General features: G+C 39.3%; 1 protein-coding gene across 1 annotated transcript in view; it reads left to right on the forward strand.

Moving 5' to 3' along the window:
* COMMD5 (COMM domain containing 5) overlaps window positions 1-11,664 on the forward strand; it is a 33,387-nt gene extending 21,723 nt beyond the window's left edge. Inside the window, exons 5-7 of the mRNA XM_073599304.1 lie at window positions 1,755-1,850; window positions 4,546-4,621; window positions 8,167-11,664. Coding sequence (XP_073455405.1) covers window positions 1,755-1,850; window positions 4,546-4,621; window positions 8,167-8,268 — 274 coding nt within the window. The 3' untranslated portion in view covers window positions 8,269-11,664. The remainder of the gene's footprint in view (window positions 1-1,754; window positions 1,851-4,545; window positions 4,622-8,166) is intronic.
* Window positions 11,665-12,002: the final 338 nt, after the last annotated feature.

Below are 12,002 nucleotides of genomic sequence, written 5' to 3' on the forward strand. Positions count from 1 at the left end.
TTAAAACAGTTTTTTTGCTAGAAAATTACTTAGAACCCCCAAACATTATATTTTTTTTTCTAACACCCTAGAGAATAAAATGGCGGCCATTGCAATACTTTTTTTCACACCATATTTGCGCAGCCGTCTTACAAGCGCGCTTTTTTTGGAAAAAATTCTCTTTTTTGAATAAAAAAATAAGACAACAGTAAACTTAGCCCAATTTTTTTTTATATTGTGAAAGATAATGTTACACCGAGTAAATTGATACCCAACATGTCACGCTTCAAAATTGCACTCGCTCGTGGAATGGCGTCAAACTTTTACCCTCAAAAATCTCCATAGGTGACGTTTAAAAAATTCTACAGGTTGCATGTTTTGCGTTACAGAGGAGGTCCAGGGCCAGAATTATTGCTCTCACTCTAACGATCGTGGCGATACCTCACGTGTGGTTTGACCACCGTTTTCATATGCGGGCGCTACTCACGTATGCGTTCACTTCTGCGCGCAAGCTCGTCGGGACAGGGCGTTTTTAAAAAAAAAGTTTTTCTTATTTATTTCACTTGATTTTATTCATTTTTACAAAAAAAAAAATTGTGTCACTTTTATTCCTATTACAAGGGATGTAAACATCCCTTGTAATAGAAAAAAGCATGACAGGTCCTCTTAAATATGAGATCTGGGGTCAAAAAGACCTCAGATCTCATATTTACACTAAAATGCAATAAAAAAAAAGTCATTTAAAAAAATGACATTGAAAAAATGTGGCTTTAAGACGTATGGGCGGAAGTGACGTTTTGACGTCGCTCCCACCCTGCAGTGTCATGACGCGATCGCCTCCACCGCTGCCGATGGCTCCGGTAAGCGGTGGAGGGCACCGGATCGCGGCAGGGGGGTCCCTCTCCCACCACCGATAAAAGTGATCTTGCGGCAAATCCACCGCAGAGATCACTTTTATCTTGTAGCCGGCCGAAAGCGGGGATACCTGCCATAACAACGATATCCGCCGCCAAAGTTAGGACGTATATGTACATGCGTCGGTCGGCAAGTGGTTAAGGAAAGAAATGACGACCTACTTAAAAAGAAAAAAAAAATGCCAAGCATATTTTATGGAAAAGGCTCTCAATCATATCCGATATGGTGCCCAAATAGCTGGCTCATATTATCGCCAGGAGTTTAATATAACTAAATGGATACATACATACATTAGAGATGTTTGCACAATATTGACTTACTCTTTCCTAAAGAATTTAAATTGCAGCTTAGCAGTCATTAGATGTGGTGGCTGCATTATTATTTATTCGAACTAAGAACATTTTCAGCAAGTACAGAAAAACAATATTGTCTGAGCTATGTAAACTACTAATCCTAACCCCATGTAATGGAGATGAACAAAGGCAGGGGAAGTAAAAGTAAAGGGGGGGGGGGGCCTAAAAAAAAATGTAAAGACTAGCTATGATGTCGTTCTAGAAAATGTAACTAAGAATTTGTCCTGTTGCAGTGATGACAGTGCCATACTCTCCATTGCCAATCCACAGTTCTGTTAGACACTGTTTTCTGAAAATGCATCACCGATGCAGGACTTTGAAGCGCTTTCATGAAAACGTATGGTCTAATGGCAATCAGTGGGAACGCACTTCAAACCTTTTGTAAAAAAAAAAAAAAAAAAAAAACACATGTAAATCACGCTGCACTCAAACTGCAGCTCACCAGTGTGAACCTGTCCTTCTGTAAGTTAAATTTTGTGGGGTTTTTTTTGTTTTATTTTGTTTTAGGCGTCCAATTCTTGAGGATTCAGCTTTAAAACAAGAGATTAGGTTACCAACTGTGGAAGATTTAAGGTGGAGAGTTGATGTTGCAATTTCAACCAGGTAATTATGTGTGTATAATAACTTTTTTCATTTCGTACATAGCCATATCCATTAAAACAATGCCATGGAAAGCATTACTATTGTTTCTAGAGTATTGTTTACAGAACCATTATAAATTATTTAAAGTAGACCTATGCTTAAAATCCAAAGTCTGGCTATCTAACGGGGATTCATCAGCACATTACATTTTATAGTGACAAAGCAAATGCGCATACAGTTGTGCTCATAAATTTACATACCCTGGCAGAGTTTATGATTTCTTGGCCATTTTTCAGAGAATATGAATGATAACACAAACTTTTCTTTCACTCATGGTTAGTGTTTGGCTGAAGCCATTTATTATCAATCAACTGTGTTTACTCTCTTTTTTTAAATCATAATGGCAACAGAAACTACCCAAATGACCCTGATCAAAAGTTTATATACCCCAGTTCTTAATACCGTGCATTGCCCCCTTTAACATCAATGACAGCTTGAAGTCTTTTGTGGTATTTGTGGATGAGGCTCTTTATCTTCTCAGATGGTAAAGCTGCCCATTCCTCTTGGCAAAAAGCCTCCAGTTCCTGTAAATTATTGGGCTGTCTTGCATGAACTGCATGAGATCTTCCTAGAGTGGCTAAATGATATTGAGGTCAGGAGACTGAGATGGCCACTCCAGAACCTTCATTTTATTCTGCTTTAGCCAATGACAGGTCGACTTGGCCTTGTGTTTTAGATCGTTGTCATGTTGGAATGTCCAAGTACGTCCCATGCGCAGCTTCCTAGCTGATGAATGCAAATGTTCCTCTAGTATTTTTTTAATAACATACTGCATTCATCTTGCCAACAATTTTGACCACATTTCCTGTGCCTTTGTACCTCACACATCCCCCAAAACATCAGCGATCCACCGCTTTCATCATAGGTCTTGTTGACTCCTTTCCAAATGTAGCATTTATGGTTGTGGCCAAAAAGCTAAATTTTGGTCTCATCACTCCAAATGACTTTGTGCCAGAAGGTTTGAGGCTTGTCTCTGTGCTGTTTGGAGTATTGTAAGCGGGATACTTCGTGGCATTTGTGTAGTAATGGCTTTCTTCTGGCGACTCGATCATGCAGCCCATCTTTCTTCAAGTGCCTCCTTATTTTGCATCTCGAAACAGCCACACCACATGTTTTCAGAGTCCTGTATTTCACCTAAAGTTATTTGTGGGTTTTTCTTTGCATCCAGAACAATTTTCCTGGCAGTTGTGGCTGAAATTTTAGTTGGTGTACCTGACCGCGGTTTGGTTTCAACAGAACCCCTCATTTTCCACTTCTTGATTAGAGTTTGAACACTGCTGATTTGCATTCTCAATTCCTTGAATATCTTTTTATATCTATTTCCTTATTTATACAGTTCAACTACCTTTTCCTGCAGATTCTTTTGCTTTCCTCATGACTGAGAATCCAGAAACATCAGTACAGCACTGGATGAAAGATGCAAGGGTCTGTCAGGAGTCCAGAAACGCATTGACCTTTTATACACACACACACACACACACACACACACACACGCACACACACTAATTACAAGCAAACAGGTGAGGATGGTTACCCTAAATAGCCATTCAAACCCCTTTGTGTCAACTTGTGTGCATGTTATCAGGCCATAATCACCAGGGTATGTAAATTTTTTTATCAGGGTCATTTGGGTACTTTCTGTTGCCATTATGATTCAAAAAGAATAAACACAGTTGATTGATAACTTCAGAAAAACACAAACATGAGTGAAAGAAATGTTTTTGTGTTATCAATCACACTCTCTGAAAAATGGGCAAGAAATCATAACTTCTGCCAGGGTATGTAAACTTAGGAGCACAACTGTATTTGTGTGTGTGTGTGTGTGTGTATAATATATATATATTAAATAAAATCTAGGAAAGATTCCTCCCTCCCCCCTTTAAAATCACATTTTGTTGCTTTGTAGCCTGCAATTAAGAAACAGTTTCTGTTTTATCCAGCTGTATTTACTAAGTGAAACCTATACCATCCAAGTGAAAGATATAACACCAACTTGTCCGCATTTTTTTTTAAAAAAAACAGAATCACTGGGTTGGAAAAGGGATCCCCACCCTTCCTAAAAATGACTTGTAAACTCAATCAGGTGTAGCTAATCATCTTCTCAATTTGACTTTTTTAACTGTGATCAGCTGTGATCATTTTGATTAGCTCAGCATGAAAAGGGCTTTCCTAGAGCATTACAGTCCCTGGTAGTGCAACTGAAGCAAATAATCAACTACGGGTGGCAAGGCACTGTCAAAAGATCTCCAGAATCAGGAGTAGATTGTCAATAACACATTAAAAGGGCAAAGCCGATAATAGTATGGCATGGGTAGGAACAATGTTTTGTTTTTGTAATATTTTATTTTTTGTTTTGTTTTTTTATTTTTTTATTTATTTATTTTTTTTTATTGCTCCGAACTGCTCAGCTATACCATACAGTTGCAGGGCACATGTAGAAATACTAATCTTTTTAATTCTTGCATTTTATCTCTGGATAGAGTTGTTGCCGGAGATTATTTTGGTGGTTATGTTACCAGTTTAAGTGCAAACGGTGTTTAATGGAGTTATGTTCTCACAAAAATAATTTCTCTCTTGGGTTTATAAATGAATTTTGCTCCAGGCATCATCTTGTTTTTAATGCACATTAATATCTTTTTATTTTCAACCTACATAGTTCTCTTTCAAGAGCCCTGCAGCCTTCCATCTTAATGCAGATGAAGCTGTCCAATGGGGAGTCCCATCGATTTGAAGTAAGTCTGTTATGTGTTAGAAGTGTTATGCAGTTACATTTTTCATAAAGTAACTCATGTTATGTTAGGATTAGTTTTTTTTTCCAGTTGTAGAAACGAATTGTTTAAAAGTACCAACTGCCCAAAAAAAGTTCTCTGTTGCTGTGAAATCAACCCCCGAAGTCTCCTGGGAGACCAACATTTAAAGAGTGTCCATCTCTTGGGTCATTTACTGTACATTTCTCACTGGTTCCACCTGCTAACAGCCATGTCATTCTTCAGCACACAATGGTATGGCAGTGAGCAGGAGGAAACAGTGCAAGCTAAGGGGGACCCAGGAGATCAACACTACCAGAAGCGTTGTTTTCCCAGCAAACTTTGGTAAACCATTTCATAGCAACAGAGCAGAGTTTAGAAGCGCAGGTGGCTGGAAAAGTACTTTTTTCTGTTTCTGCTTTACAGGTAGGTGGTCTTAAAGGTGTTTTACAGTAAAATGTATTTCTTCAAGAAAACTTCTTTCAGGGTTGCTGACGCCAAAACTGAACTTGGTAAATAAATCAATGGGTAGGGGCGCTGTACAGCGCCTAAAAGATGCGGCTTGCAGGGTATGTACATCCAAATCAGAGGAAAGGTTTAGGAGTTACAGCTCTTTGGAATAGCCATCCCCCCCCCCTTTTTCAAGGGACCAAAAGTAATTGGACAATTAAATCAAACGCTGTTTCATGACCAGGTGTGGGCTACCCTTTCGTTATTTCTTCATCAATTAAGCGGGTAAAAGGTCTGGAGTTGATTCTAGTTGTGGTATTTGGAATCTATTGCTGTGAACCTATATCATGCGTTCAAAGGAGCTGTCCACGCAAGTTAAACAGGCCATTGTAAGGCTTCAAAAATGAAACAAATCCATCAGAGAGCAGCAACATTAGGAGTGGCCAAATCAACAGTTTGGTACATTCTGAGGAAAGAACAACGCACTGGTAAGCTCAGCAACATAAAAAGGCCTGGACGTCCATGGAAGATAACAGTGGTGGATGATTGCAGGGTCCTCTCTGGTAAAGAAAAACCCATTCACAACCTCCAAACAAGTGAAGGACTACCTCCAGGAGGTGGGCGTATCATTGTCAATGTCTACAATCAAGAGAAGACTTCAGGAGAGCAAATACGGAGGGTTCACCACAAGGTGCAAAAACCATTCATAAGCCTGAAGAATAGAAAAGCCAGATTAGACTTTGCCAAAAACATAAATTTTTTTTTTTTTAAAAAGCCAGACCAGTACTGGAAAAGCATTCTTTGGATGGATGAAACTAAGCTTAATCTGTACCAGAATGACGGTCAAAAAAAAGTGTGGAGAAGGCTTGGAACAGCTAATGATCCAAAGCACACAGTTATCTGTAAAACATGGTGGAGGCAGTGTGATGGCATGGGCATGCATGGCTTCCAGTGGCACTGGGTCATTCGTGTTTATTGATGTGACAGAAGCAGCCAGATGAATTCTGCAGTGTTTAGAGATACGGTCAGCCTAGATTCAGTGAAATGCAGCAACCCAGGAGCTTTTGAAGGAAAATAAGTGGAATATTCTGCAGTGGCCGGGTCAATCACCTGATCTCAACCCAAATGAGCATGCATTTCGCTTGCTGAAGGCAAAACTAAAGACAGAATGAGCCACAAACAAAGAACAACTGAAGACATCTGCAGTTAGAGCCTGGCAAAGCATCAGAAAGGTGGAAACCCGGTCTTTGGTAAATAGAAGGTTTTTCCTCTTAACTGGGATTTTAAAGGGCGGAAGTCTCAAAGAATATATCAAAAAGTGTAAAAAATATATAGTTTTATTATATCAAAAAGTTAAAAACATGACACATATTAATGAAAAACAAAAATGAAAACAAAATGGATGCCAAAATTTACAAATGATGGTGATACTTGGTGGTCTTTGGTAATGTCCATGGATTCCAGACTTTAGGCAGTCATTGCCAGTAAAGGATTCTCAACAAAATATTAAAAAGGACATTTTTTTTATTATTATATTATTTGAGCCCCTAAAAATAGGGGGGGGGGGGGTTACTGTGTATAAAAATGGTTGCAGTTCCTAAAATTTGTACTTGATATTTAACCCCTTGAATTACAGCTGAAAGTCTGCACTTCAAATTCATTTTGATTGATTAGTTTTATTCTGGTGGCATACAGAGCCAAAAGTATGAAAATTGTGCCTCTGTCCAAATATTTATGGACCTAACTGTATATGTAGACTCTCTATCACACACACACACACCAATGGCCACTACTCCATACTTTTACTACTAGACCTCTCTGCGGCCTTCGATACTGTTGCCCCACCCCCCCATGGCTTTTCCATCAAAATCAATAATGCTACTATCGGTCCCTCCCTCACGCCAGGCTACTAGATGTAATCTTAGTCTCCGACCTGTCCTTTCAGCACCAAATCCAATCGCTCTCAAAAGCTTGTAGACTTCACTTCTGTAACATCTCTAAAAGACACCAAGCTACCCATTCACTCCCTCTCGTCTTGACTATTGCAACTCCCTTCTCATAGGCTATCCCCTCTTCAGTCTATCATGAATGCAGCTGCCAGACTTCTCTACTTTACCAACTGCTCAGTGTCTGCCACCCCCTACACTGGCTTCCAATGCCCCAGCAAATTAAATTGTCATTAATCCAACCACCCACACCTTTTTCAAAATATTTTTTTTTTTTTTTTTTTTTTATAATCTTTATGTAGCCATGGTGTTGGCACTACTGACAAACAATCCACCAAATCACCCCACTGCCGGACTTCATGCATCCTTTCCAGAGACAATGAACAGTCATTTGCAAGCTTTGTTTTTGTTGTTTTTATTGGGGGGTACAACTTGGATAGGGATTGGGATATGGGATGCCCACAGAATTAATCATTGCCATCATATTTACAGGTTTCAATATACTTTGATCATATTTAGAGCCTTAAGATTCAATTTGCACACTTGACTAAGTAGAAATCTTCTCCTGCAGCTCCCTGCAGACTGTTACTCCCTCTGCATCTCCTATGCAGACTATTGCTCCCTGCATCTCCATGCAGACTGCTGTTACTAAGAGATCTCCATCCATCACCGTGTGAGGGACAGAAACGTCACTTTTGACCATGTAAAAGTAATGGTCTTAGTTCTCTTCACCACCTGCCCAAACTTGCTTCTCCTTGCACACTTGGTTTCCTCCTGCACGACTTGTTATTACATTAGGGTATAACACATCCTCTTCTAATGGGTATGAAGAACACACTCTGAATAAGCCCCTCTACTGGCTCTGGTGACTCGCTGCTACTAGGCCTGAGGCCTGCAGAACCTTTACCCGGAAGCCTAGTAGGTTAAAGTCCATCTTCTAGGAAATGGAACAGGCGCCAGGGGGTTTTTTTGAATCTGGCACATGGTATGTGAAAGCGCCATAGGGCCAAAAGAGTGTAGTTGTTGGGGGTTTATTGAATTCCTGTGAATGTGTTCAGTCAAGGTTTGTGACAGTTGAATTTAAATCTGTGCCAGTTATTGGCCTAGTAAAATGTAATTTGTTTGCTTTTCCAGGTTTCAGTTGCCAAGTTCCAGGAACTGAGATATAACGTTGCTCTGATTCTAAAGGAAATGAATGACCTGGAGAAAAAAAACATTTTAAAAATCCAGGACTGATTTTTATTGTGCACTTTACACAGGATCCTGCCTTGCTAGTACCAAATCGGAATGCCTATATATATATATATATATATATATATATATATATATATATATATATATATATATATATATATATATATATATATATATATATATATATATATATATACCTACGCAGGTTTTGGAGATAGTACATGAATAGAAAACAGAAGCTGTGGAGAGTAACGGTGTGTGCCATACTTATTGCAGCACTGAATTAACAGTATGCAGAGGCCCAGACCAAGCGGTTATTAGTCTGGCTGGTTATATCATTGGTGATAAAGTGGCTAGACATGTGGTCCTCATGTGGTCTGTGACATAACTAAAGGGTCCAAGTATTATATTCTGCATTTTTTACAAAATCACCTTTAAATGAAAGGATATCAACACAGCATTGTAGTAACATTACAGTACACATATTGGCTCTGAATATAAAGTGACAAGTGATGACGCCAGAAAAAAATGCATGTAATATAGAGTGAAGCTGCCCCCTTAAGAGTGGAGGAACCACTCTAATTGAATAAATAAATTTGTGCAAAAAAAGGTTGTGGTGCTACCTCATATGTAAACCTTCATCTTAAAACATAAGTGTTATACTCATACCCTACGATGCCAGCATTGAAAAAAAAAAATCATAAAACATTTATAATATAGTCAAAATCAATTTCTCCAATATATCTTCACAGAAAAATTCCACCGTAGAAGGAAAATCAGAAACCTTCACCGCAGAGTGAACAAAATACAAACTCACCAGAGCTTTAAAGTAAAAAGCCTTGAATAAAAAGTTTTCTAATCGGGCAGAAAAGCTCAGGAAAAAACATTAAGGCTACTTTCATACTGGGGCGGGCATCAGCGGTAAAGCGGTGCTATTTTTAGCGCCAATTTACCGGCGTTTTAGCGGCGCTATTTGGCCGCTAACGGGGCGCTTTTAACCCCCGCTAGTGGCCGTAAAAGGTTTAAAACCGCCCGCAGTTTGACGGCGCTGCCTCATTGATTTCAATGGACAGGGGCGCTTTAGGAGCGGTGTATACACCGCTCCTAGAGTGCTGCAAAGATGCTGCTTGCAGGACTTTTTTACCGTCTTGCAAGCGCACCGCTCCAGTGTAAAAGCACTCGGGCTTTCACACTGGAGACACAGGAGAGGCTCTTTACAGGTGCTATGCAGGCACTATTTTTAGCGCTGTAGTGCCTGTAAATCGCTTCAGTGTGAAAGTAGTCCTAGTATATGGTGTATATGAGTATAGCACTTATGTTTTAAGATAAAGGTTTACATATGAGGTAGCGCCACAACCTTTTTTGCACAAATTTATTCATATTGGCACTGAAGCAATATTAACTATCAACTGCTCACCTTTACATAAAATGGGCACCAAGGTGTGTGTGCATTTCCATTTAGTGCTAATTGATCCAAGACCTGACTGTCACACGAACATTCTTTCGCCATATGTTTTACCCGCTATTTGGATCAATATGATGGCTGCCAGAAGCCAACGGCCCTGGTTATGGAGGAAATTACTGATTGCAGAGAGAATACCGTGAAGAAAAAAGATGAAGACAGTCCAAGCCACCACTGACCAACTTGTGATGGGAGCTGATTGTATCCAGGTGCTAGGGATGTTTCTGGAAGACTTGGTGAGGAAAGGAGTATTGCAGTCACTGTGCCAACTTAGCAGCTTACCACTTTTTGGGCAGGTTGTTATCCTATCCTCTATCCAGGCTCTCTGATTGGAAACCCTTACTTTACTTTTTGTGCACACAAATATGATAAACAAGAACAATGATTCTTGCTTAGACTTCTGATGCTGCATTGCCCAGTCTACAGACAGAAGGAAAAACATGCAGCGGGTTGCTGTCAAAGGTAGGCAGTTCTATCACTGACTCTTCCACCTGAGTGTTTCTTCTATTAGGTCTTGACAAGCCACACAACATCTGTGGTCTGAGCAGGGATCATAAACTCCAGTGTTTGTAACAAAAATATATTGAAGTATTTCTCTTCATCACCTGGCTGGTGCTTGAGGACAGCAAGGTAAGATGCCTTGGAATGCTTGTAATTTACAGGTTGAGTACCACTGCATTAGATGAAGGGAAACAAATTTTGATTGGTTGTTATCGGTTACTGTACAACCCTTATTCTAGGCACTGAGGTCTTTAATAAATAAACTCCATACTTCCTCAGGCATTCAGTAAATAAAAGCAAAACTGCCACATGCCTCCACTGTATTTTAGTATAAATAAGCTATGTGTCCATATTATAAATTTCTGTGTCCAGTTAAAAATCTGCTCAGATTAGCTAACGCATAAGGAAATTCAGCCTTCTGGAGCACCTTTCTGGCCTCCTGTGCCAATGATGCTTGAAAAAGTCAATAAACGAGTATTCGTAGTGCTCGTTTTGTATGCATGTGCTCTTGCATGTACATATATAGGTTTAAGATGGCTAGATATGTGCCATCTAAGTTATTTTTTACAGGATTAAAGTTGCCCTAAAGCAGGCCATAGATGGGGTGATTTTCTTTCCTGCAACCACAGGCTCTAATTCCTCCCACATAGCTAACACAGTGATTATTGCTAGCGGCTAGAGCCTCTGGTAATAAATGCATGCCGATAATCCAACATGCTGGTTGTGCCCAAGTCGATCAATGGATTGACTTTGGTAGATTCCGCTTGCCCATAGTTGGTTTGAATCTCGGCCGGTTTCTGCTGAGCCAGCTGAGATTCAAACTAACTATGGCCGGCTTAAGTGTGTGGTCGGTGCACAGTTCATTATTGGTGTGTATGCATTCTCCGTCATGTTTCAATCTGATTTCAGTGATGAGCTGTATAAACACAACCCTTTAGTATTTTGAGGACTGTATGTCTCTCATACCACTTTATTACATACAAGTAAATGGAAAGAAAGTTGTGGCTCAAATAAAAGGATTGTGAGACAAGGCAGGAAGATTTGTCATAAGACAATTTGCAGAAAAAATTTCTTAAAACATGTAAATATTAGATTAATGTATAGAATACAGTTAACCTTCATTTAAAGGGTCTCTGTCATGAAGCAAAACAGTCAGGGTTGAAAGTCATGGCTTGATTGAAGTGCAGCATAAAGGTTGCTGTACATTGACTGAGCGTGTTTATCTTTAGTACTTCAGAGCTAGTATGGGCAATGTATGTCAAGTAGAGACGACTTCCACAGAGTCACACAGATGTTTTTCATTATGTAACGTGCCTGAAAAATCAACTTTTGGGTACAGAGCATCGGACCAATTTTCAAATTCAATTTTATCATTCTCTGATAAATATGTTAACATATTTCATCATCTACTTGGACTATACCTACATCTATTGTACATATATTCTTGAAAAAATAAAACCTTTCTAATAAATGCAGGTTTATGTGCATCTGTCCTTTTTATTTTGTACATTTCTCTGCAGTCATCTAAAGCTTATTTATTGTTGTATAACAAAGTAGTAGATACAAAAAACTAAATGGTATATACAAATGTATGTGCCACGTATATGCAGTTCATTCAGTCTATCTAAAACTGAACCCTTTCTTCTGAGCTTCCTTTGACTGGCTTAGGTGGTCAGATGTCATGATTACGGGCTCAGTCAGAGGAAGCTTTGTATTAATTTGTACAATACAGTACAATGCTCACTGAATGCCTGAGCAATGCCAGAATGAGATGAGGCCAAATGTAGATGAGGCTACATGCTGTACAGTGCAC

The sequence above is a fragment of the Aquarana catesbeiana genome, linkage group LG09 (assembly GCF_042186555.1).
Source record: "Aquarana catesbeiana isolate 2022-GZ linkage group LG09, ASM4218655v1, whole genome shotgun sequence".
NCBI classification, from domain to species: domain Eukaryota; kingdom Metazoa; phylum Chordata; class Amphibia; order Anura; family Ranidae; genus Aquarana; species Aquarana catesbeiana.